Source organism: Pimephales promelas, chromosome 23, assembly GCF_988280905.1.
Source record: "Pimephales promelas chromosome 23, fPimPro1.hap1.1, whole genome shotgun sequence".
Lineage (NCBI taxonomy): Eukaryota > Metazoa > Chordata > Actinopteri > Cypriniformes > Leuciscidae > Pimephales > Pimephales promelas.
The window spans coordinates 23,700,965-23,726,936 of NC_142791.1; the positions used below are offsets into that span (position 1 = coordinate 23,700,965).

The 25,972-nt window shown below is 35.8% G+C and overlaps 3 protein-coding genes across 40 annotated transcripts in view; 2 read left to right on the forward strand and 1 right to left on the reverse strand.

Moving 5' to 3' along the window:
- Nucleotides 1–428: 428 nt before the first annotated feature.
- Nucleotides 429–2,561, reverse strand: mrps24 (mitochondrial ribosomal protein S24). Its single transcript, XM_039677640.2, has 4 exons — nt 2,455–2,561; nt 2,166–2,234; nt 1,005–1,116; nt 429–920 (listed from the first exon to the last, which is right to left on the reverse strand). The coding sequence occupies exons 1-4, from the start codon at nt 2,491–2,493 to the stop codon at nt 637–639; spliced, it is 504 nt and encodes a 167-aa protein (XP_039533574.2). The 5' UTR covers nt 2,494–2,561; the 3' UTR covers nt 429–636.
- A 324-nt stretch (nt 2,562–2,885) lies between these two features.
- Nucleotides 2,886–12,671, forward strand: nudcd3 (NudC domain containing 3). Its single transcript, XM_039677639.2, has 6 exons — nt 2,886–3,262; nt 4,382–4,632; nt 5,633–5,765; nt 5,918–6,061; nt 7,691–7,879; nt 12,077–12,671. The coding sequence occupies exons 1-6, from the start codon at nt 3,065–3,067 to the stop codon at nt 12,185–12,187; spliced, it is 1,026 nt and encodes a 341-aa protein (XP_039533573.2). The 5' UTR covers nt 2,886–3,064; the 3' UTR covers nt 12,188–12,671.
- Nucleotides 12,672–14,673: 2,002 nt separating this feature from the next.
- camk2b2 (calcium/calmodulin dependent protein kinase II beta 2) overlaps nt 14,674–25,972 on the forward strand; it is a 102,397-nt gene continuing 91,098 nt past the window's right edge. For 21 of the 38 annotated variants that reach the window (XM_039676533.2, XM_089126314.1, XM_089126291.1 and 18 more), the window contains exons 1-2: nt 14,675–14,984; nt 24,101–24,195. In XM_039676533.2, the coding sequence (XP_039532467.1) occupies nt 14,923–14,984; nt 24,101–24,195 (157 nt within the window). In that variant the 5' untranslated portion in view covers nt 14,675–14,922. Of the gene's footprint in view, nt 14,985–24,100; nt 24,196–25,972 lie in introns of all 38 variants that reach the window. The other 17 variants (XM_039676524.2, XM_039676518.2, XM_089126312.1 and 14 more) reach the window with 2 other exon arrangements.

Below are 25,972 nucleotides of genomic sequence, written 5' to 3' on the forward strand. Positions count from 1 at the left end.
TCAGTGGTGCACGCAGCGCGCATATGTTGCCTAGTAACGAACGCAATCTGGCGGAGATACGCGCTGGCGGCAGGAAACTTCACTTTGTTTGCCTGCGCCTCGTATAGAAAGCTTTCAGCCAGGACAACTTGGTTGGCATTGCCTTTTCAGCGTGAGAAATACATAGTGTGGCGTGTGAGCGTGTGAACCGGTCGAAATGCGTGTGTCTCACGGCCAATGCGTGAGACTTGAGAACCCTGTGACAATGAGTTGACTGTACTAAAATGGCCCCCACAGTCACCAGATCTCAACCCAATAGAGCATCTTTGGGATGTGGTGGAACGGTAAACTTTATGCATAATATATGTATGAATTGCTCAATTAAAGGCTCAAAGTTGTTTTAATCTCCTTAGGTCCATTTATACAATGCAAAATACATAATTCACTGCTTTTTGTGTGGAAAACAACCTTTATTGACACAAGCTCAATGTATGAAGCAATGCAGATATAATTTGATCTTTATAAAGGCTTTTTTACATTGCGATGTGAATATTTTGACTAATGATTTAATTAAAATGCAAGGCCTTCCTTTACACTTATTGAACACCTAGAAATAGACATTTCACCCCTTCAATAACCAAGCCGCAACATATTGCCTTAAAGATATTTGTAGACTACTTTTTCTTCTACTGTTTGCAACTCGATTTTAACTGGACATTTGTAGAAGTGTGAGAGCAGTTTCTCTGTGTAGCCAATGAGGAAGTAGAATTTACTCGGTAAGAGTTTCTGTATCATCACAGCACAGATGACCAGGATGTTGCCTCTGCGTTTGATCACCACCTCATCCGCTAAACAGTTGTGAAACGTGCCGTATATGAAGCGCCTGATGAAGACGTCCTCCACCACGCGCTCCGCCGCTCCAGCTTCACCCTGAAGATTACCTACGGTATGAGGTATAACAAAGATTGTTATTCAGGCACTTGTAATGTTTGAGTGGGATGTGTAATGTAAAGATTGTTACTCACTAGTGTGTTGTGAGAGCCAGCCCTTCCTGTGGCCGATGTGATGAGGGTGATGCACCTGCTCATACGTCAACGGCCGGTCTCCTTTACCCACTCGAATACGAGCTGCACGGTTCTGATGGACAGAAGAGAGATCGTCTAGGTTAGAGACGCTTCTTAAAGGGATAGTTCACCCAAAAATTAAAATTCTGTCAATGTTGTTTTAAACCTGTATGAGTTTCTTTCTTCAGGTATAACACAAAAGAAGATATTTTGAAGAATGTCTGTAGCCATTGACTTCCATAGTGGGGTCCATCAACCATATTCTTCACAATATCTTCTTTTGTGTTCAGCAGAAGAAGAAATTCATACAGGTTTGGAACAACTTAAGGGTGAGTAAGCTTAAACTACTCATTTACAAACACCTTTTGGACTCTGCCAATACTGCAGTTGGTTAAACCTGTTTCTCTACTTCCTTCAAATAGTATTTGATGTGTTCTAGCTTTTGTTTCAAATGGATATTGTCACCAGACCTGCTATTTTGAAATGGTTGTGTTGATGGACTGATGTGGAATCAATTACCTCATAAATATTTACCACTGGTATTGTTGCCATTGATTTGTTCAAGATACATATCAGTAATGTTTTTTTTTTTTAAGGCAAGTTTATAAAAGCTACTTAAATACCCTAATTGAACTAAGGTCTAATCCTGACTTAATCTAAACATTGTCTGTGAAACCAGGCTTTAATGTCAGACAAAATTAATCTTAAACTCACCTATACTCACTAATATTGATATATTTTATACATTTTGTTGCGAGTTGTTGCTTGTTTTTGGTCAGGTTTCTTTCATTTATTTAGTATCACATCCTATCCAACTTTCAAATGTGTTTTCAAAATGTTTTATTAATATTTTCCAATTTAGTATACATATAAATATGGGGCAATATAAGTAGCAAAATCTGTTAATAATCGTAAACATGTATTCAAAAAAATTATTAAAACGTTTTTTTCTTTTCGTTTTTTTATCCAAATGTTCTAATGTCTGCATTTGTAAATCTTCAAAACCAACAAAAAATTAGAAGATAAATTAAAAGAAATGTTTTTGGATGAGTAAGGATAACACAAAACGCATTATAAATCTGACAAACCCATCTGAAATCACTAGATTTGATGATCACATACCTTTAAACAAGCTGCAGTGCAGTGAATGTTCCTGAAACATGCCGCCGAGTTTAACTGGCTGGTCACCATCTACAAACACATAGATTATTGAATAAATGACATGCATTTATTAATTCTATAATCCCAAAATCAAGCTTCACATTACGTTTAGTGCCATTATCTCTTATTTATATATGTTTATCAGAACGCCTTTCATTTTCTACGTCAGTTACACGGTATGGAAGACTCTCGCCTGTAAATACGGGCCATTAGTTACAAAAGCAAAAAAACATTCAGAATGAAATCTTACCGACAACAATTTTGTCTGTCTGACCAAGGACGTCGCCATGTTTTTGCCCACAAATTACAAGTCGTTACGAGCGCATTACTGCCACCTGCCGCACTGGAACAACATTTTATCCTGTGTAATGTATAATATAATTTAAATAAATGTAGTTCAACGTCATTATACATATTAACACACTTTAATATCAATATATTCATATAATATAATATTGAAAACTAATTATAATAATTTTAATTATAATAATATATATTTTGGGGTTCCATTTGTATGGGGTTAAATGTAATATTGTAAATATATATGTAAAGTTTTTTCAAATGTTTTGTTTTGACCTGTGGAGGGCAGTAATACCACGCTCAGCAGCGTCAATGCCAGAAGAGTGTTTTGTTTTTGTTTTTTTCTTTTACTGTCTATGTTTTTGAACTAACAGACTTTTATTTTGTACTGAGTGAACCGGAAGCGCCTAGGCAGCTGCGTCCTCTCGAAAGATCTGTTGTTGCAGTGCTGTTTCATAAGTTTTCTGCGGGTCTTCTGTTGCTTTACGTTTGTTTTTCATCAACAAGCATCTACATTAAACAGCGTTGAGTCAAAATTAATCCCGCTGAGCTACTCAGCCATGTCTTCTCCGGTGGAAATGACGGAGTTATATGATAACGCGCTGTTAGGGATCCTGCAGCATGTTGGAAACATTCAGAATTTCCTGCAGGTTTATTTTGGGTTCCTGTACAGAAAGACGGACTTCTACCGTCTCCTTAGCGGCCCACAGGACCGCATGGGCTTCCCCCCCGGAGTAGCTGAGAACATGGTGTTCAAGGTACTGAGCGACTTTTGTTTTGAGCCATTAACTGACTGGATTCTTTATAAATAAGTATGACAGTACCATGGTACAGCGATGGCACCAGCTGGAAATGCCATGGTAGCGTTATGATGTTTACTAGTGTCCTGGTAGCTACTAGTTCAAAAACCTGGTATGGTCTTGTTTTGCTGGGAATTAATGACAATGACAGCTAGCCTTGGGTCAGTGTTGTAATTTTGTTTTGGCAATGACAGTAAAAAAAAAAAAAAAAAAAAAAAAAAATCTGAAATATTATTTATTGTAATTAAAACAGTAATTACATTTTTTAATTATTAATTCATTTTAATTAAATTATTTACAATAAAGGTCATTAAAATATTATTTTATGTATATGATGCCACTTTATAATTGCTCTAAGTGTGTTTAAAGTCCCCGTGAACCGGAAGTTGCAAACGATTTTTCTCCAGTGCTGTGACGTATTTCCAAGTGAAACGGAATATTGAACAGAGGGCAGGGTTTTACTCTAGCGCTCCTCCTCTCCATCTCTCGCTCATAGCAAACTAACGGTTTGAGGGGAGTGGTTAAGCGTTTCCCCACCCAAGCTGTGAAACCTACGTCATCAGAAAAAGAAACCGTTCCAGACCGGAAGTAACTTTTCAGATTTTGATTAAAGATTACCAAGGTAAAACATTTTTTTAATATATTTTTACTTGCACGGATTAATTGTTCACCACAAGACTAGTAATATGCGCTAACAAAGTAAATAGGTTCAATTTTGATTTCACGGGGACTTTAAAATTTTTACTTTAAATAAATTAAAAATAAAAACAATTTGATTATTCATATATTTATAGTATGCCACCTTAAATGTCTCTTAAAAAGAATGAAATAATTTGTTAAATTGGCTGTTAGTGTCTTTAAAAAATAATTAAATTAATTTAAATTAATGCATTATTAATTATTTGTATTTATATTATGCCTCTTTATAATCACTGTAACAGTCTACGACAATAATTAAATTAAATAAACAATTTATTAAATTAAAAATAATTTATTTATATTATTTATAATATGCAACTTTATAATTTCTGTAATAAACTGAAGAGTCAAGTGTATTTACTGTCATTCTTCCACCAGACGTTTAAGTTATATGAGAAGCTTGCCGAGCAGGACAGAGAGAGAGCAATGAAGCAGGCCGAGGAGCCGAAAGCTGCTCCTCCTGCGATACAGGAGCTGGAGGTTCAGTCCGAGCAAGAGGCCGAAGCTCCTGTGGAGGAGAAGAGAAGCACAGAGGAGTCCACACCTGTCACAGCGTCATCAGCGCCGAGCGAAGAGACGCCAGCAGGAGCCACAGCGGCATCACACGCCGATTCTGACACCACTAAAGTGTACGTTTGACTTTACATTTGTTTAAAAAATACTAATACTGTCTGATACACGCTACCGTTCAAAAGTTTAGGGTCAGTGAGAATGAATACTTTCATTTATCAAGGATGCATTCAATTGATCAAAAAGAGACAGTAAAGCCGTTTATATAGCGGCTTTTTAAACACACTCGACCACATGAGCGTTTACACTATGAAAGCAATTCGGGTCTAATGTGTTTTCACTACCTCTGGAAGTGGCAGAAGGTGGACAAGCTTTTAGACCCCATTTACACCTGTGTTTAGAGTCGTCCACTTGTGGACCAATACAAAACATCTTAATACCAGCTGTGAACAAGGCCTGAAGGTATAGTTCACTTTGAAATTAATTTTTGGTATGTTTTAGCTTACCTCAAGGACTTTTAATATTTTTAGGTCAAACCGCTCAATCGTGTCTATCAGTCATATAATGGAGGTCTATGGTCACCACCTCAAAGAGCATGCACAGAGAAGTCCAAATTAAACATGATTTAATGACTCGTAAATGTAAGTACACATTGATGGCTTAAGACACAATAAGAGCGGTTTGTGTGAGAAAACGAACAGTATTTATATCGTTTTTACCTCTTGTAACCACAGCCACAAAGGACCCGCGCCCTCAGATCATTTGGACGTGGCTGTGGTTACAAGAGGTAAAAACGATATAAATACTGTTCGTTTTCTCACACAAACCGCTCTTATCGTGTCTTACGCCATCAATGTGTACTTACATTTACGAGTCATTAAATCATGTTTAGTTTGGACTTCTCTGTGCATGCTCTTTGAGGTGGTGACCATAGACCTCCATTATATGACTGACAGACAAGAACGGTTTGACCTAAAAATATCAAAATTGAAACTACTGCGGAAACAAAGACACCTACGTCTTGGATGCCCTTGAGGTAAGCTAAAACATAGCAAAAATGCGCTCCTCTGAGAGACGTCTTTTAAAAAAATCTTACCTATTTGTGTTCTGCATTTCCAGTGGACAGGAAAGCTATCAGTCCAATGCAGACAGTTACAACGGTGCTGTCAGAGACAATTACACCTGGTCGCAGGATTACACGGATGTGGAAATCCGAGTGCACGTGCCGCCTACCGTCGTTAAAGGCCGACAGGTGTGTGTAACCTTCTGCCATCTGATTTTATCACGCTTACTGCCTTACAGATTGGCACCATCCCCATTCAGATTGACTTTTATCTTGCTGTCTAGTATTACGACAAACTAAATTCGTTAACAGTCTGCTTTCCATTCCGTCTTTCCGTGCAGGTGTCAGTGGACCTGCAGTCGGGACGGGTACGTGTGGCCGTGAACGAGGGAGCATCTCAGAGAGTCCTGATAGAGGGAGAATTCAAACATAAAATTAACACGGAGAATTCCCTGTGGAGCCTGGAGCCCGGCCGCTGCGTTCTGGTACACATTATTTTTGGACGCTATATTTAAAAGTTTGATAGACTGAAGTATCAGCCAATCATTAGCTATTTTGAGATGGCTCCGCTTTTCTGAAGCTTTATCCTCACCATTGTAAGGTCTAAAATTTACTGACAGTCTTGTGGCTTGTCTGTGGATAATAAACACTTGTTTTTTGTTTAGTTAGATCAAATAGAGCATTTTCGTGCACATTTGCAGTCAATACTGTTTTAACCCTTTACCTGTCACCCCTCCTTTTGATAATTGACATTAAAATGCAATATACAAACTTAAATGGTTGTAATTCAAGAATGCTTTGGATATATAGACGTAAGTTTGGTCTTGTTTTTAAAGAAAACAATCAGCAGATTATTACTGAAGTGAAAGCACTTCAAAAAATTAAAGTATGAAAAAGTTATGGAAGTTATAATTTACAGTAAATAAAATATACTTTTTTCATATAAAATAAATATTTTACAAAATATTTTTTACTATAAAATTAAAGCTATATATCTAACCAAGTTGTGTTCTCAAAAATTGAAGTTCCCATGAGATTTTGTTTAGGCGTTATCCCAAAAATAGGCACCGGGTGCCATTGAATTCCATTGAATTTAATTGTATGCATTCTGCCATAACAAATTAATAAATTTCTAGCCAAATATTACTTAATATTACTTCTGTCACTAAATATGGAACCTTGAGACTTAGACCTTTCTGACAATATATGTTTTGTCAAGATTAGAAAAGGTTTTGATAATAAATTATGAAAGATGATGCCCAAAAGGGGCGGGGCCTAATTAATAAATACCGTTTCTATGGTAACACAGTGTCCACAGAATGAATTCTGATTTCATAAGCTTTCAAATGATACCTAATTTATGATAACTACTAAAATATGTGATATAATAAAATATATATATATGATATAATAATATATATATATATAATATCTTATACTTTTACCTTACTTTTTAAAATATAATTTTATCTTTTTTATTGACAGATACTAGATTATGTTTTATTTTGAACTTTTAGTCCTAAAAACCAAAGTTTCTTAAAAGTGTGAATGAAAAAAACAGCGCTAAAATATCTATTTGGAGTCTTAAACCTTTCCAACGTTATATAGTTTGTCATGACTAGATTAGGATTTAATAGTAATATACTTAAGTAAATTTAGATTTTTGTCCCGTATACGGACAAGTGACGGGGGTTAAAAGACGTCTCTTAGGTTCACCAAGGCTTCTACTAGTTTCAACATCAATAATGATCAGAAATGTTTCTTGAGAAGCAAATCAGCATGTTAGAATGATTTCTGAACGATCATGTGACTCTGAAGACTGGAGTAATGAGTAGCTTTGCACAACAGGAATAAATTACATTTAAAAATATATTCACATTTTTGTGTTGTAATAGTAATTCACAATTTTACTGTTTTTGCTGTATTTGTAATCAAATAAATGCAGCCTTGGTGAACATAAAATACTTCAAAAGCAGTTATTTACATAGAATTATATCTCTAGATATTGTATGGAATTATTTGAATTTTTGTGTCAACGTGAAACGGATACAGATCTGATGTATTTTGTTAGTCGTTGTAGACAGTCGTGATGATTATTTGGACTTTTCCTCCAGCTGTCCCTCAGTAAAACCGGGGAAGTTTGGTGGAGCGCCGTGTTGAAGGGCGAGACTGAGATCGATGTGAACCAGATCAACCGGGAACGCACCATGGCAACCGTAGATGAAGAGGAGCATGCCGTACTGGACCGCCTCACGTTTGATTACCACCAAAAGCTCCAGGGGAAGCCACAGAGCCACGAGATGGTGAGCACTAGAGCTGCATGATTCTGGTTACTTTCAATTTGTTGTTTAAAATGGAGATCACAGTTCTTAATAGACAACAAAACTAAATAACGTAATTTACTGGAGGTGCGGACCAAATTTTTATTGCTGCTGACTATTTAAAAAGTATTTATGTGTTCATGTTCAGGTCATTATACTAAAATCATTCTGATGACAGACTTTGGCTTAGGCATTTCAGAATGATCAACCCAACATTTGTACAATGAAATTGGTCCGCTAGTTATCCAATCACATCCTTTGTTGAGGCAAAGTCACGTCGTCCTCAATTGAGTGGAGTTTTTTTTTTTTTTTCCACAACATTTTCAGATTGAATGCGCATCTTGGTGTTTTTATGACATATAATAGGCAGTGTTGGGCATGTTACTTAAAAAAAGTAACTAGTTATAGTTACTAGTTACTAAAGTAAAGTAACTGAGTTAAATCATTATGAAAGTAACTAATTGCCGGGGAAAGTAACAATTGCATTACTTAAAAAAAAAAAAAGGTAAAATGGGTTTATGTCAAATAACTTGGATGCACCCAATATGAAAGGTTCTCTGAGCGATCCTGGGTGTTGACGTTCGGAATATTTTCAAACAAATCGGAGGCTAGCTAGACCCTCCCTCCTCCGCATCTCATCTCCTCCCCCTCCCTTCCGTGCTTCCTGAAATAATTGTGAACGTGCATTTCTAGCTAATTATATCCTTGTGTGGGTTTGGCGAACATAAAGCGTCAATTTAGAAGATAAAAAACAATTTAACGTTACCCACCTGTCCAGCAAAAACAGAGCAACCTGAATGTCGGACTGGAAGCCCTTCTGCCGCCGGAGTTCTCGCCATCGTTAAAAAGCTTTGCTACCGATGTAAATTCGGAACTTCGCACGTTCTTTATCCGACTCCTTCTTCTTTTTAATTTGTTCTTCAGAACGACGTCTCTTTGGTCGTGTTTCGGCCATTTTTCAAACTTCCCTCTGATGCTTCTATCTCCTTCACACACACACACCCTTCATGTGCACGCGCACTAACCCCCCAGACCCACCCTCAAATACTTCTTGCCAGTGATTGGCTGGAACACTGTTTGTTAGGTTTCGTGGTCCGGGTGAGACATGATTGTTTTTGTTGCCGTTTGTGGAGCCTGTGGTGTCTACAGAGACCGCGTTTTTTTACAGTGTGTTTAGGGGACAGGCAGCTAGCCGATAGTGAGGAGACGTTTGATGTATGTGACAAAAAATGTTTTGGCCCCACATCGCTTAGAGAACCTTTAAATATGTTAAATTAATGAAATGGACAGAATAAATTATTATTATAAAACATTGTATACTAATCGACACTATTGCTGTGTCGCTGTGGGACAATGTGAGATACATCTATAAAATTCAATATATTATTTTAAATATTATCATTACTATAGACAATAAAACATAAGTTTAGGTTTAGAACTTTTAATATTTCATATTGCACAGACCACAACTGGCCAACTAATAGTCTAAAAATAAATTATTAAATGTACCAAAAATTAATAAATAATAGGGCTGTCAAACGATTAATCGCGATTAATTGCATCCAAAATAAAAGTTTGTGTTTACATAATATATGTGGGTGCACTGTGTATAATTATTTTATATATATATATAAATACACACACATGCTTGTACATATTTAAGAAATATGTTCATGCATATACTGTATATAGATTTATATATCTATATATAATTTATATATATATATATAGATATATATATAATTTATATTATATATAAATATTTTATATTTAAATAATATTTTTTTCTTAAATATGCATGTGTGTGTATTTATATATATATATATATACAAAATAATTATACACAGTGCACCCACATATATTATGTAAACACAAACTTTTATTTTGGATGCATCGCAAATAAAATCGCGATTGATCGTTTGACAGCCCTAATAAATAGTAATAAAAACATATTCATACACTCTTTGTAGTGAAAATTAAACTGAATCCGAAGGTTATTTTTAAGATTTTATGTCTATGTAAATTAATTAAAACATTGTAGATGATACCAATAGGCTTCAGAGATTATTCTAATGCTGAAATTTGTAATTTATTTATAAACAAACTAAATAATGCTCGGACACACTCGGTCTCTCTCTCGCGCAGTCGGGCGACACACTCTCTTGCGCATTGTCGAGGGCGCTCTCGCGGCGTTCGCTTCACTTTAGTCCAGTCCGGCACCTCATAAACACACACACACACAAAACTTTGCAGGTCCTATGACGGAGAGAGAGCCTACTCGGATGGAAACCACTTTAGTGAGCTCAATTGCTATAGTAACGGCGCATTTTATTGTCATTATCGGCAGAGCCGATCCGCCCTATACGCTCACTACGCAAGCTGCGTAGGGCCCCGCAAATTACTCAAGGCCCCGCCTCCCCCTCCTCGTGTCATAGCGCGTCAATTAATGTTGACAAAATGAAGCGAAACTATCCCTCTGGTCACGATAAGAGAAATGAGAAAAAACATGAGAGTGAATTGCGGGAACAACATTTAGGTAAACTTGTTCCCTCCTCTCCAAATTTGATGTCAGTAAGCAAAGTAAAGTTAAGTTTATGTGCATTTCTATTGTGTTTTTTCGGTCTTGCTGACCTAGCTGGGCAGACAGGCAGTGCATCTCTTGCATCACTTCTCTTTGTGTCTGACTGACAAAAGTGAGAGTAAAATACAATTATTTATTACGTTTTTTTTTTTTTTGATAAACAACAAAGTGCAAGTTGCGCAACGGTGTTTGTTTACTGCAGCTCGGAAAAGATAACCGCGTCGTGTGTAGGCTATCATGCGTGTTCATATGCGCGTGCACGAAATGAAACGCGCATTTTTTTCAAGCAGAAATATATGTGGACATACTGTACAATATATGGGCGGGAAATGATGGCACTCCTCTCATCAAAGTACACATTATACATACATACTTTTAAAACAAGAAACTGATTATCTAGTCTCAGTCAATGTTAAACATTCTAAACAACTGCAGCAGCACTAATTATGCAAGATGGAAAGCAATATTGACAATTTGACATTGATTGACTATTGATATATAGGCTATATTGAATTTAAAATGTTGATTAGCTGGACATACTGGTCAATATGGATGCACATCCCTCAGTAAATAATAACCATAAATCAAGACTTGCTTCAACATGCATAATAAATAAAAAAAACTTTAACATGCCATGGCAAGCCATTTTAGCTTTTATTCATTCACAGATATCAAGAATATAATTTTTTTTAAAACTATTTTCAATCTTAATTCTTGATTATTTTTTACTAGTAAAGCCCCTTAGTTACATTTTTATCTACCAATGTCTATTTTTGATATCAGGAATTACATGTTCACTTGTACAAAAGTTAATTCTTGATATCAATGAGCTCACGTCACGGCGTCACGGGTCAGGTAGAGGGCCCCTTAGCAGAATTTTGCTTAGGGCCCCAGGGAGGTCAGGATCGGCACTGATTATTGGTAACGTCGCTGTAACGGGGGAACAGTCATTCGTTTGATTACTCGTTACTGGTTACTCGTAATGCCGTTTAATTATTACGCCGTTATTCCCATCACTGATAATAGGTGGATGGAAAAATAGCTAATGCCAGATACTTTTTGTAACACTCACTTGTCGCCACCTGCTGGTGTAACAATGCAATTGATATTCTTTATTTGAAGTTACTTTCAAATAAATTTTGATCATCAGTCTGAACTATAAACTTTTATAGTACTTCTGTGATAGTTTGATTTATTGTAACAGAAGTAATAAAACTGTGTTTGAAACGAGTTTGTGACGCTATTTTAGACTTCTACATTACAACTTCACTCTTTATATCAGCTGGAGATACGCCAACGCAGATCTGAATGTTCACTGCGATCGTACTTATCAAAGCTTTAATAGACACGAATCTTTGTCATTTAGGAATAAGTTTGCGTGTGTGTTTGAATCGAGATCACTGTCAATTCACAATAATAAAGCAGCTTAAACAAGTTATTTTCTATGTTGCTTTCTTACTTCTGTGGAACATAAAAGAACTTTAGTCCAAGCTTCAGCCCAAGGACACTTTAACATGCTTTTATTTATTTTTAAGGGACTTGTTGCATGAAAAACTATGTGGATATTGCAGTTAAAGATGTTTTATTTTGCATTTCAGAAAGTCCACGAGATGCTGAAGAAGGGCTGGGATGCTGAAGGATCTCCGTTTAAAGGACAGGACTTTGACCCCTCCATGTTCAACATCCCACCAAATGCTGTCCAGTTTTGAGGTTACACGACAACGTCAGATTTGAAGTCGGCACTTATGTAACACACTGAAGGACAGTGATGTGGCGCTTTCTTGCGGTGCTACAAAATGAACATCGTCGGTGTCTACGCTGCACAAATCATGCCAATATAACTCATTTGCTGACACTGATCATTGTCTCGTATTTTGCTAGTGTTTGGCATGCAGATTGGGACATTGATCATTTATAATTTTTAGTGTTTTATGGAATCAGTTGACTGAGGTTTTCGTTGGCTGCGTGTGTCTGTGATCGTTATGTTTGCCCCATTACTGACTATTCAGGGCTTATTATGTGTTAGTTTTCTTGCTATTTCAGTGACCTACAATAGGAACAGGGAAAGAAAGATTCATCAGATATATAAAACGTCTGTAAGCAGATTGATCAAACTCTCACATGGAATGAAATCAGATACATCAGATTTTTTTTTCTTTCATTTGTACCTAATTAAAACCTTTTGCAAACATTTAGTTTGTGTTTTTCTTTGATTATTGATATGCTGATCACACTGACAATGTGTGAGAATCATAACTATATATATATATATATATATATATATATATATATATACATACATATAATAATAATACATGGAAAAAAGTGATCCTCATTTATTTTAAGTGAGTATGTAGACAGTGACCAAATATAAAATATTAAGATGATTAATTTATGTTAAAGTAACAATATTTTTTTATATTTTCAGACAAATGTCTATATTGGGATAAAATAAAATATATTAAATTATAACACATTAAAATGTTTCATGTAATGACCCTCAGAAGTTTTAAGTGTGTTATGTAGATGTCCCACAAATCGTCAAATTTACGATATATTTGGTTAGTTAAATTTAACTAAATTGATTTCTAAATGTTTTAACTGTTTCATAATGATGTCACCTCACAACACACCTACTAAAAAAGGTGTTGCAGGTGTTTAATTCTTAACACATCTCAGATTTCTCTACCTGCTCATAGACTTTTTTGAAATAGGAAGATTAGTGATATTGAAATGGAAAGATTTCTGGCTTATTTTACTTTCTTTTTTTGTCAAATAAAGTTGTTGAAGCCTCTATTAAAAACAGTATGTAATTGCTACCCTGTAAATTATAAACTTGTCAAATTTTCTTTTCAAACTTGTCAAATGACTTTATTTCTCAGAATTGCGAGATATAAAGTCAGAATTGCGTGATATAAATCTGCAATTGCGTGTTATAAAGTCAGAATTGTGTGATATAAAGTCAGAATTGTGTGATATTAAGTTGCAATTGCGAGATATAAAGTCCGAATTGATTGATATAAAGTTGAAATTGTGTGTTGTAAAGTCAGAATTTTGAGATATAAATTATTCTGAGGGGGAAACTCGTGTTATAAAGTCAGAATTGCGAGATGAAACTCACAATTGTGAGACAAAAAGTCAGAATTGTGAGATAAAAAGTCTCAATTCTGTCTTTTTTCTCACAATTGCGACTTTATTTCTCAGAATTGTGACTTTATATCTCGCAATTGTGACTTCATTTCTCAAAATTCTGACTTCATATCTCACAATTGTGAGATAAAAAGTCACATTTATTATTATTTTTTTTTTTATTCAGTGGCGGAAACAAGCTTCCATAGAAATTAGACCTTTGTCCTTTTAATAAAAAATTTGTAAAAAATAATTTATATTTCTTTTCAAATTTTACATGCTGTCGAAGAAATCGTATCCTTTTTATTCTGAACAACGACTTTGATTCTTCAAAAAGTTCATAAAGAGATCAAAAAACTAATTCATATGAATCGCGCGATTTAGTTCAAATTTTCTTAAGAGACTCAATCTTTTTATATGATGAACAGAATGAATTTAGTTTTTCACATAAACATTGTCAAACCTGCTTGACGCAAGAACAAACCTCTTGCTGAAGCTCAAACGTGCTGCGTAACACAAGAATGAATCTCATTGGTTCTTGCTGAAGCTCAAACAACCTCATTGGTTCTCGCACATCAAGCGAAAAGTTAACCGCCACAACTGATATGTGGTAGCCTATGGTGTGACTATTGTTTATGTGTCTCTTCAGAAAATATTAGGAAGAAATAAATTAAGTTTTATTATTTCATTATAAACTTTTTGAAGCATTAACGTTTCAGTTGCATAGCTGTCAATGGAGGAACAGAAATGTCTCAGATTTAATGAAAGATATATTCATTTGTGTTCACGAAGACGAACGAAAGTCTTACGGGTTTGTAATCAATGACAGAATTTTCATTTTTGGGTGAACTATCCCTTTATGTTGTGCTAATGCATATAATACGGCATAATATGCTTTGTGATAATGTAATGTAACCCTCATTGTTCTTTGTTTTGTCTCAGTATTTGTTTATTATGTTTATCTTTCAGAAAAAGGTGCAGGTGTAACGCCACAAGAAGAGGCTCCGCTGCGCCCTCCAGCGGTAACAGCGTCTCTCTTTCCTACTCTCTCTCTCTCTCTTTCTCTCTTTGACACACACACACACACACACACACATCGGAAAACAAGTGCACTCACTGCAGTTAAACGGCGCATTCGGTGAGAGGTCGGTAAAGCAGTCGAGCCTGCTCGTCGGCGAACCTCTCCCTCCCTCACTCGAATATCCTCATCCACGTTTAAGTTTTGTCCTGAAAATCCCGCAACTCGAAGGCTCAGACGCGTACAGTAGTGCTGGAAGTCAGCTCGGATATTGCCGCGAACGCTGAGGGCTGAGAAATGGCAACGACAACTTGCACGCGCTTCACCGACGAGTACCAGCTGTACGAAGAACTTGGAAAGTAAGAGTCGCTTTCTCTGCTAGTGTTTAAGTGCATAACCCGAGTGTCTTATGTTGATGCCGCGCATTTATTAAATGTAAGTCCATATGCAAAAGCCCAGAGGAGTTGTCAGGAAACATTAGAAAGAGTTACTACTCTTTAACTATTTACAATTGATAATAAACAAGAGAAATCTGGTGGTCATTATGAGGATGTTGGATGCTTTTCGGCAATGCAATGAGGATCGATCTGTCTGGAAAGATAGAGCACTGTTACTGTGCATGTTTTCATATTTACTATATATGCACATCGACCAGGGCTTCGTTTTTCATGTTGTTTTTGGCACATTTAAACTCGATGCATCTTGTGCAGAATGCACAAAAAAGCTGTCAGGGAACATTATAGAGGGAGTTGCATTCATATACTCCCACTAGTGTGTTTATTTAAAATCTGCTCGTAAATATAAGCCGTCATGATTTTGACAATATTGCATGTGTTGTGGCTCCTCTGGTGCATTTCATGCAGAATGCTCAGAGGAGCTGTCAGGAAACATTAGAGGGGAGTTGCATTTAAATACACCCACCTCTGTGCATGTTACAATGAATACTCCTATCACACAGTCTCTGATCATGGATGATTTTGCTGCATTTTATATGTAGAACTCAAAAGAGTGCATTTATTGAATCATAAATACAGTATAAACAATCAGAGCTAAATTTAGAGGATATTGCATGTTTGCAGCCCCTTTGAATGCAGTTGCATAAATATGCATGGGAATATGGAACTATATAGATAAAGAATCGCATGTTTTGTGGCTCCTCTAGTGCATTTCATGCAGAAATTCTCAGGGCAGCTGTCAGGAAATATTAATGTGATTCTTATCTTGTATGTCTGAGGTATTGAGGGGTTATTTGGAGGTTGTGTTGTTCAGGGTGATTTATATTTGAGAGTTTAACAGGTCAATAGGTCGCAACTTTTGTATCTCCAAATGCATTAAGAGTTGTTTGTTGCTGGAGTGAAGGGTCTCTACATTGTAACGTGTGACATTTGGAGCTGTGAGAGCTGGGACGGCTGTTTGCTGTCTATAATATGTGTGTGTGTATGTGAGCGAGAGAGACATGCCTGCGGCCTGACGTTAGGAAATTATTTTACTCTCTCAGCGCCCCCCTCCTCCAGTCAGTCAGTAAGTATTGCGTTTCTTTCACACAGTTTTCTCCTGAATTATTAACCAGGCCGCGTGTATCACCCACAGTCATAATAACACACAAATAGTAGTAGACAGATTTCTCTTAGAAACTTCTTAAACTTCTAATTTTTTTTTTTTATATAAATGCTCTGTAGCTTTCATTTTCAGTTCATTTGAGCCCAGTTTATATTCTCTCTCGCAGACGTTTACAACTTTTGAGATGTTTTATAAGTGTGATATTTCAACAGATCTTCACCATGCTCAACTGAATATTTGACCACATCCTCAGTTTGTGGTGGAGACATGCATTTTAGCCGTTACTTCACTTTCTTTAGTAGATATTTGTTCATATCATGTTTGTTATGTATAAAGTAGTGGCCAAAAGTTATGTCTGGTCAAGGAAAATTGACATCCTCTCCCTTTATTTAAATATAAATAAATGTGTTCAAGATTTTGTAAGCATATTGCGCAGTTGCACTTGGAGTCAATTGTTTTATTTGTGATAATGCAGTGAAATTGTGCCGACATGAATTTTGCTCAGGCTGTCATACAAATAAATGAGCACACATGCAAATAACCAAGAGAGAACTAACAAAATATTAAAGGGATACTTTACCGTTTTACCGTTTTTTAATCAATTCAGTCGATTTTCTGATATATAGAAGAACATCCGTAACCAGACAGTTTCTGGTCCCATTGACTTCCATAGTATATATATTTTTCCTACTATGGAAGTCAATGGGACCAGAAACTGTCTGGTTACTGATATTCTTATAAATATCAGAAAATCGGCTGACTACATTCGAAAACGGTAAAACCTGTTTAACTCTGAGGGAGTTTTAAAATGATCCAAAAAAAAGTGGACTATCCCTTTAAGGCGAGACACGGCATGCAAAAACATAGTTTTTTTTTTCACTGGTCAATTTTGAGATTTTGGGCTATTTGTATTCAATAATATGTCGTCTTTCCGACTTGTGCTGATAAAAAGTCCAAAATACACATTAGAGCCAGACCGATATATCGGCAGGCCGATATTATCGGCCAATATTAGACATTTTCGAAAATATCGATATCGGCAGTTATAATGGCCGATAAATGAATATTTTAAAAAATAAAAATAAAAACGGAGGAATCATGGTTCAACCATGCCATGAGTGTTGGAGTTATATAGTTTGTCCACCAGAGGGCACTCTACACGTCCCTGTTGGCAACACTCGTGTATAACGCGCCACATCCTGCAACCTGCTGATCCAGCCATAGTCGGGCAGAGAGAACCAGTTATGCATTATCATAATATTTTAGTTAAAACTCATAATTAACTACAAATAACTAATATTAGGGAAATCTGTTAATATTTTGTTGTGCGTTTCTGAAATAAAAAACAATACTAATAATAATATCGGCCGATATATCGGAATATCGGATTTTAAAACCAACAAATATTTGTATCGGTATCGGCCTTCAAAATCCTTTATCGGTCGGGCTCTAATACACATTTAGGTCTTTATTTTACTACACTTTGTCTGTTTGCGTGTGTAGATTTCGTATGAATTCCTCAAAAGTTGCCATTCTAAATCATCCCGCTGCTCCGCGATCGCGATCCGCACCCTGTCATCGCACACACCGTTAGAAAGCTCTCTCTCTCTCTACTCCTCAATGCTGTTGCATTCAAATATGGTAATTTCCTGTTTATCAGCAACCAATCATGAAAGTAAAATGGGTCATTTAACTCGAAATGCGCAATCCTATAAAAATCTTTAAAGGCCGTTTTCTCAAAATGAGAGGCTTTTCAAGGCTATTGGCAGTATTTTCTGATTTACAGGGTAAGAAAAGGAGATATTCATAATCCCCTCTGAAAATGTATTTTCATTGAATATATCAACAAAATGCAAACATAAATTTGAACCTTGTTTTTTTTCAATGGTCAGATTCGTCACTTCAAAATATATGCAAATGTGCGCATATTTAATTAGATATAGCCTGATAAGTATTTAAACATAAAATTACAGAAAACTTGCAATACATTTTTTTCTCCTATTTATGCGAGTAATCAACTGGTAAAGTTTCATGGTGACATCTGTAAGTTACATTTTTTTTATCCTATTCACCTGCAGTGTCTCGCCCTCAGTGAACGCTTTTTCCTGCGAGCTTTGATTTTCTACTTGCATAGTAAACTAAAACCTGTAGCTGAAATTAACTTTTTTGCCAAATAATTTTGTCTGATAAATGACCTTAACCAAGTTTAGTTATTGTTCTTCACTCATATTTAAAAACATATAACATACAGTATTTTGACGATTTAATCAAACTTTTAGGGTCATTAAAAACAAATGTCTTCTCCAGACATCACTTTTGGCCACTATAAAAAATTAATTTTGCTGCTTTTTCAAATTGCTTAATTAAAATGAGCTTAAGCAACACAATTGCTACATTTTGTCCAAACTTAATTTGATTGTGTTCTTAAATATATTACATTTAAGTTTACTTAATCCATTTGTGTTGGATTACATGAATGATTTGTGTTGCATTAACTGAATATAAAGTGCTATAGCCAATAGATGGCTATAGTCTAGTAATTAATTAGTGTGACATTAAAATAAATTATATTCCATTGGAAGAATGAATATATGAATTTGAACACCGGAATCATATCAGGGGACAGGGAGCCTTTTTAAATTCACTGACACTATTAAATAAGGCTGTGCCCAAACGTAGTAAATAAGTTGGATCAACCTTAATGAATTAAGTTGACCCAACGCAAGTACAATAAGTTGGAATAACATAATTGCTAATAAGTTAATCATGAGGAAATCCTGTCCATGATTTTTTTTATGTTCATTCAAAGAGTTATTTTTTGAGTGTACTATATCGACCTCAAACTTTTAAGAAATATTTCTTGTCTTGAGCAGCAAATCACCATATTAGAGTGATTCTGAAGGGTCATGTGACACTGAAAAGTTGAGTAATGATGATGATAAATTCAGCTTTCAACATATTTTAAAATATGTTATTTTAAATTGTAATAATACTTTGCTATATTAGTATATTTTTGATCAATCTAATGAAAAACAATTGCTATTGTCTATTATTATATTATGAGTGGAATAACTTTCAGCTCATCTTGACTTGACCTGTCAGTCCAAAGTTGCGGTGTGTTTTTTGTAGTTGTTGTTTGTGAGTGTGTTTTCTGCTGTTGAACATGAGCAGCTCAGTGGCTTGGTCTTCCTGACAGGCCGACAGCTGTAAATCAGCTCAATGTCTCCGCTGAGACGCTCGGGCTTCTTCCAGCACTGATGAAACACACGTTTGCTAACAGAAACAGACGGGTCAGAGGTGAACGGACGGCTCTTTGACCTTCTGCTTTATTAGTTGAGAAGTTTCCATTCTTCTTATTGGAGTGAAGGACATCATGTGTTGTTTCCTTATGAAATTAATTATGATACATGATATTAGTTGGTGACGAGTATATCGGATTCTAATGATCGCATTGGCTGATGAGTTTTTCATTTTAGTCGACAAGTGTCATAAGCAAGAGTCAACCTTTATTTTAACAGAGCTGATATCCTTTAAAAGTAAATACTAATACTAACATAATTGAGTAAATGTTATGCAAAATTTTTTATAATTTTAGCAATTTAGCAACCACTACATTACATTATATATGTTAATTATGTTCATGTTAATATGCTGACCTTATCAGATGGCAATACCATTGTATTTAGATATAGTTTGCAAAATATATATATCAGCTAATTTTTGTAGATCTTTAAATGTATATGTGTTGTTTGAGTTTGAATATTGGCCTTTTTTTATTTAATAGCACTAACATAAAGTTACTATTTTAAAACACAAATTTATATTTTACCAATATTAAAATAAATCTCTTTTTTCATACTTTAAATTACCATGTTTTTATGCCTACATTAACTTTTAGCATTTAAAATAATTGATTTTAACTTTTTAGTGTTTTATTGTTTATTAATTCACACAAAATGTTCTACAATTGTATCAACAACAAAAAAACCAGTCAAAACATTAACATAAGCTTATTGTTTTCACTCAGAATTTTAATATTCATTACTAATTTACATGGTTTTACCATGTAAACAAATTATTACCTCGCGAACATATCCAAACGTCACAGTAAAATCTTTTTGAAAATAAATGATCGACATTTAGATGTTTTGAATGATGATTTAAGTCAAATGATGCCCAAAATTATCCAGTTTTGGTTTCTTTTAGTCCGCTAGCCAAGCGAAGCGTGCGCAGGTGATGTGCCCGAGGTCACAGAGGGGCATATGGTCTGTTTTTATCACATGTTAATATCACATGGATGTTTCCAAGGGCATTTGAGCCTGTCGGTGAGGGGCGGGAAGTCACGGATCCGACTTCATCTGTTCAGAGCGTCTGCTTGAGACATTCTAAGTGTGTTGTGTAACTGTAACAAGGTGGGCTAAAATTAGCTGGTAAGAAATGACATCAGACCATTATCACAACTGTCTCAAGTGATTTTTTTTTTAATGCAGGTTTTTCTGAAAATAGACCCAAGGCTGTTGATAGACACCGTGTGCTCTACATTTTGTCCCCATGTGAATATCATTTATGTTGTGTTTTCTGACTCTGTTGATGCTTTTGGTAAAGAAGATGTGTGCATAATGCCCCATAAAGCCCTTGTTTTCATGCTTGAATGTTCAAAAACACCTTATTTTTCCCATGTTTGACATTGTTGCAGCACCTCTCTTTCTACACTCTAAAAAATGCTGGGTTGTTTTAACCCAATTTTGGGTCAAATATGGACAAACCCAAAATGTTGGGTTAAAAATGTAATGTAAAAATTTAACCCAACGGCTGGGTTAGTCCATATTTGACCCAAAGTTGGGTTAAAACAACCCAGCATTTTTTAGAGTGTAGTCTGTCAGTAATGCTTAGGGGCTTTGCGTTTCCCATACAACTATGTAGTTCACTGCTTCACTACCATAGTATGATGCATCGTTGGAGAAATCAACCAGCTAGTCACGACTGTTTCTCGAAACCCATTGTCGCAATGTATCGTTCAACCACGTTGGTTTCGCACGTAGTGGAGTAAAAATGTAATTAAATTTTTAATTAAAAGATAAAAGAGTACTTTTAAAGCTACACTGTGTGATTTTTACCCCCATCTAGCGGTGAAAAGGTATATGACCATCCAGTGAATATTAGTTTCTATTCCTCTCAATTCCGATTTCGTCTTAACTCCTACGGTGGCCAATGTAGTCCAAGATTAACATGGCTGCCAGTTCGACCTCGTCCAACTCAAACGTAAACGCGAAAGGCGAAGCTTGAATTAACAGGTATGTCCCTCTTTGGCTAATATACTTTCAAGATGGGGGGAGGCAACATGGCGACCGACAATAGAAACCCTTACCCGTATGTATTTTTAATGACATATTATACACTCACGAGAATACTTTATTACTTGAACAAAGTAAATATATATTAATAAGCATATATATTTTTGAAAGAACTAATAATTTTTAGCTAAGAATAAACTAAAAGAGTTACACAGTGCAGCTTTAATTAAACTGTTTGAGATCCTATTAACGCTAGATTTTTTAAATATAAATTATAGACATGTCATCTGAGGACTATTTCTAATTGTTCTTAGCTATTTAGCTTTATTACCATACTCAATATTTGGCTCGTTCTTGCATAGTAGAGCACGTTCGCACATGTGCACTCTTCAAAATCGGTACTTTAAATCTTTTGAAAAACTAAAAGACGTAAATTACTTTTGTATGTATTCTAAATAAAAGGCACCGGTTGTACTGAATGTCAGCTTGCTTATTTTGCTCAAGATAAGGATTTATTGCATCCAAATGTGATGCAACATAGAAAGCCTCTAACCACAGGTCGAGAGCTGTCGTTCAAAGTCAAACCACGCAACTTTGTGATGCTGTTTGCGAATGTTCGTTGGAACGATTGTTTCGGGCAACACCGACTTGTTGAACTATGCTAATAACGACGGAACTTGCGACCATTGTTGGCTAACGATGCTTTCGGGAAACGGACCCCTGTTTATTTCCTGTCTCTATTGGTGCTTTTCCATTACCAGTACCAGCTCGACTCGGCTCGACACGGCTCGCTTTTCGGTCCGTTTTCCATTGCAGACAGTACCGATAGATACACAAATAGTACCCGGTCGTCATAGTGACGCCTTTCGTTCCTCGTTGCCCCATCAACCTCTCGCTGGATCCTCTCTTGGGCAACCAAACTAAGGAAAATCTGCACCTTCTCGTTTAACCATGGCGTATTCTTCCGAGTTGCCATAATAATAGTAGTAAGTTTAGTAACCATAGATATCTATAAAGGCTAGATGTGTCACGGCGGAGTATTTATCGTCATCACAGGCGGCCATCTTGTCACAGACAGGCTTTCTGGCAGGCTCTGTGGTATCTGATGTAAGAAATACTCTTTATCTAGTTGAAATCTTGACGGATTTACAAACGGTTTGGTTTCTTACAAACGTTATTAACGTGGCTATAATTCTGGATGATTATTTATTTATACACTTATTATTCATAAGTATGCAGTATCATAACTACATCTCTGCCATTTATAACAAACTAGACCGTTTGAAAATCGGTAGAAAATTGAGCAAGTTACGGTGATTTAAAAAGTACATGCACCATCAAAACAATGTTACCAGTGAGCGAGCTGCCTGTGACAAGATGGCCGCCAGGTGCTGACGTCGATCTCCATTGGCCAGCAGCGCGGACCACACATCTAGCCTTTATATACATATCTATGTTAGTAACTGTCTCTGGACAAATTATTTAAACATGGCGGGGTTATTCTGGATACTCCATCTGGCGCGTGTAATGATGACGATTCTCTCTGACCAATCAGCAGTCGGCATTGTTTTCACGTGACATTTTAGTATCGCCTTAGCTCGCCTAAAGCCCCGTTCACATCTCCAGCGACACGCAGCGTCAAAGCGACATGATCCCATTCATTTCAATGGAGCGCTAGCGACACGAGCGACAGTGATCGTTGGCGACAGAATGTGGACGTGTCGAGGCAAGCGACAAAAGTTGAGAAATTTCAACTTTATGCAAATGAGAAGCGATTTTCGCGAGCGACAACCAATAGGAAAGAAGACTTTCAGTGGAGTTCATGCGTCACTGTCTCGAGTGCAGGCAAGACAGAAAAGAGTTCGAGGACGATTTCACTGTTTAATATGATTTGACTTTAACAATCCGCTGAACACTGCTCTGTTAATATAAACACTCTCCCAACAGCATACGGTTTCTTTTTAGCCTTAAAAGTTATTTATTTCAAGTCAAATTAAAATTATATTGTTGTATACTGTATATCACTCGTGATGGTATTTTGTATAGATATGGCAAGACGTGCAGTCAACCAATAACATTAGAGCGACAGCACTACGAACGCCCACAAACAACATCACAGTACAGAGCCTAGCGACACACAGCGACAATGTCGCTGGCGGTGTGAACGGGGCTCGCTCAGAGCCTCGCCGGAGGTGGTACAAAAAAAGGACCCGAAAGCAGGCACAGGTACAACTTTTACACAGTGGAAAACCAAACAAAGGCGAGTCGAGTCGGTACTGTGTAGTGGAAAAGCGCCACATGAAACCCGTCCTCCCAAAAAGTACAACGAATTCTGATTAGTTGGCTGGGTAAGTGTGTTGTGATTGGTCAACCATTTCGAGCGTGTTTAGGGAAATGTCACGCCCCTTCCCATAACCGCAAGTTTCAACACACTACTAAACTCAAAGCCCCGCCCATTTTTATTTTTGAGCGGGAATTATTTAAATAAGGAATATTGTACTGTGTTTGTTCCTGGAAAAAAAAGGGTTTTGAGCAGATTTTGGGGTTTGGGGGGTTCTTCTAGTTCAGCGGTGTATCTGCAGATCTTCTGAGCTGTGTGTTTCTCTCGTCTGTTTCTTCAGGGGGGCCTTCTCAGTCGTGCGACGCTGTGTCAAGCTGTGCACGGGCCAAGAGCATGCTGCCAAAATCATCAACACCAAAAAGCTCTCGGCAAGAGGTAATTCATGACTGCTGGAAAATGTTTTTATGCAGGGAAAAGGGTGGGTGATATGGCTAAGAAACCTATGGATATTTTTCAGTTGATATGTATGTACTGTAATATTTATGTATTGTGCACTGACATGGCTAAAAATTCTGTTTTTGTTTCAAGCAAACATCTTGAAATTATTTTAAATATTTAATGTACGAAATGAAATACTACTGTATTTAAAATATCACAATATTTGATATTCATTTATGCTGTCAGAATTAACGCAATAATGCATTTGATGGATTTTTTTTCAGTTTAGCGCGTAATTTAAAAAAAAAAAATTGACGCAGTTAACACAGGATCCGTTTTTTTTTCATCATCTTTTGTCTGCTCTACAGTATATGATCACAATATCATTCATTCAACTGCTTTTAACCTATTTAAGCGCAATAAGGCGCCAAAAAAAATAACTTAAATCTGTACCGGTACGCTGTCTGTGGCGCGGCTCTCTGTGAACAAACTTTGAAACGCGCACAGAAATCCACTTCAGACAGCGCACCAGTGCCACATTCAGTTCTCTTTCATGCTTGAATGGACAAAAACGTTGAGTATCCTCATAAGCACAGTCTTATGTGAGTTAAATAAAGTGTTAAATGACCGAAGTGTCAGATCTTAAAGTGACAGCAGCCTAATAATCCTGCTGCTGTCTGTCATTAATGTTAATCAAAGAACAAAAGACAAAGAGATAATCAAACACTGCTCTTGACTGAATAACTTTTGTAGCTTTAATAAGGATTAACCTACATTTAATTAATTATTTATGCAGTAAATACTGTGAAATGTTTGATAACTTTATTCAATTTCTGTAGATTTCCGACCTGTTAGATCAAATATTTACTGCCCTTATATGGCTTTTTATGTTGTTTCTACATTAATTTGGAGATTTACTGTGAAATGTTTACAATATAAAAACATATTAAATGTTAGGTGTGATTAATCGTGATTATTACAATAAGTAGGTGCGATTAATAAGTAAAGAATGTTTAGTCGATTGACAGCTCTAATCATATGTTCAGAGTACACTACTGTTCTGAAGATTGGGGTCGGTGAGATTTTTTAAATTGTTTTTAAAAAAAAGTTTTGTAAAATGTAATTTATTCCTTTGATCAAAGCTGAATTTTTTGCATAGTAATAATACATTTTATTTATAATGCACTTTACATTTTAACGAAAACTCAAAGTGGTACAGTAGCAGGGGGTTAAAAACAGTGCCAAAAATATCACAAAATCAATAAATAGCAATAAAACACCACAAAGATAAAATTAAAATCATGAGTGTTAAAAGGCCTTTTGAAATTTACATAATATATGTGGGTGCACTGTGTATAATTCTTTTATATATATATATATATATATATATAAATACACACACATGCATGTATAATTAGGAAAACAGTTTTTAGATATAAATTATATATAAATATATAAAATCATAAATTATATCTAAATTATATATAAATCTATATAAAGTAAATGCATGAAAATATATCTTAAATATATACAAGCATGTCTGTGTATTTATATATAATAATTATATACAGTGCACCCACATATATTATGTGAACACAAACTTTTATTTTGGATGCGATGAATCGTTTGACAGCCCTATTTTTTGAAAGATTTTTTTCAAGAAGATTTATTTGAAATAGAAATCTTTTATAACATTATAAATGTCTCACATTTGATAATGCATCTTGCTGAATAAAAGTATTAATTTCTTAATATACTCTCCCCAAACATTTGA

What these genes read in the sequence shown, in the direction of transcription:
- mrps24 (XM_039677640.2), bottom strand. Translation starts at nt 2,493, where the DNA reads ATGGCGACGTCCTTGGTCAGACAGACAAAATTGTTGTCG. An exon ending in GCACTGCAGCTTGTTTAAAG is followed by an intron (nt 1,117 to 2,165) that starts GTATGTGATCAT and finishes TCTGTCCATCAG; the next exon opens with AACCGTGCAGCTCGTATTCG. An exon ending in CTGGCTCTCACAACACACTA is followed by an intron (nt 921 to 1,004) that starts GTGAGTAACAAT and finishes CTCATACCGTAG; the next exon opens with GTAATCTTCAGGGTGAAGCT.
- nudcd3 (XM_039677639.2), top strand. Translation starts at nt 3,065, where the DNA reads ATGTCTTCTCCGGTGGAAATGACGGAGTTATATGATAACGCGCTGTTA. An exon ending in AGCCCGGCCGCTGCGTTCTG is followed by an intron (nt 6,062 to 7,690) that starts GTACACATTATT and finishes CTTTTCCTCCAG; the next exon opens with CTGTCCCTCAGTAAAACCGG. An exon ending in AGCCACAGAGCCACGAGATG is followed by an intron (nt 7,880 to 12,076) that starts GTGAGCACTAGA and finishes TTTGCATTTCAG; the next exon opens with AAAGTCCACGAGATGCTGAA.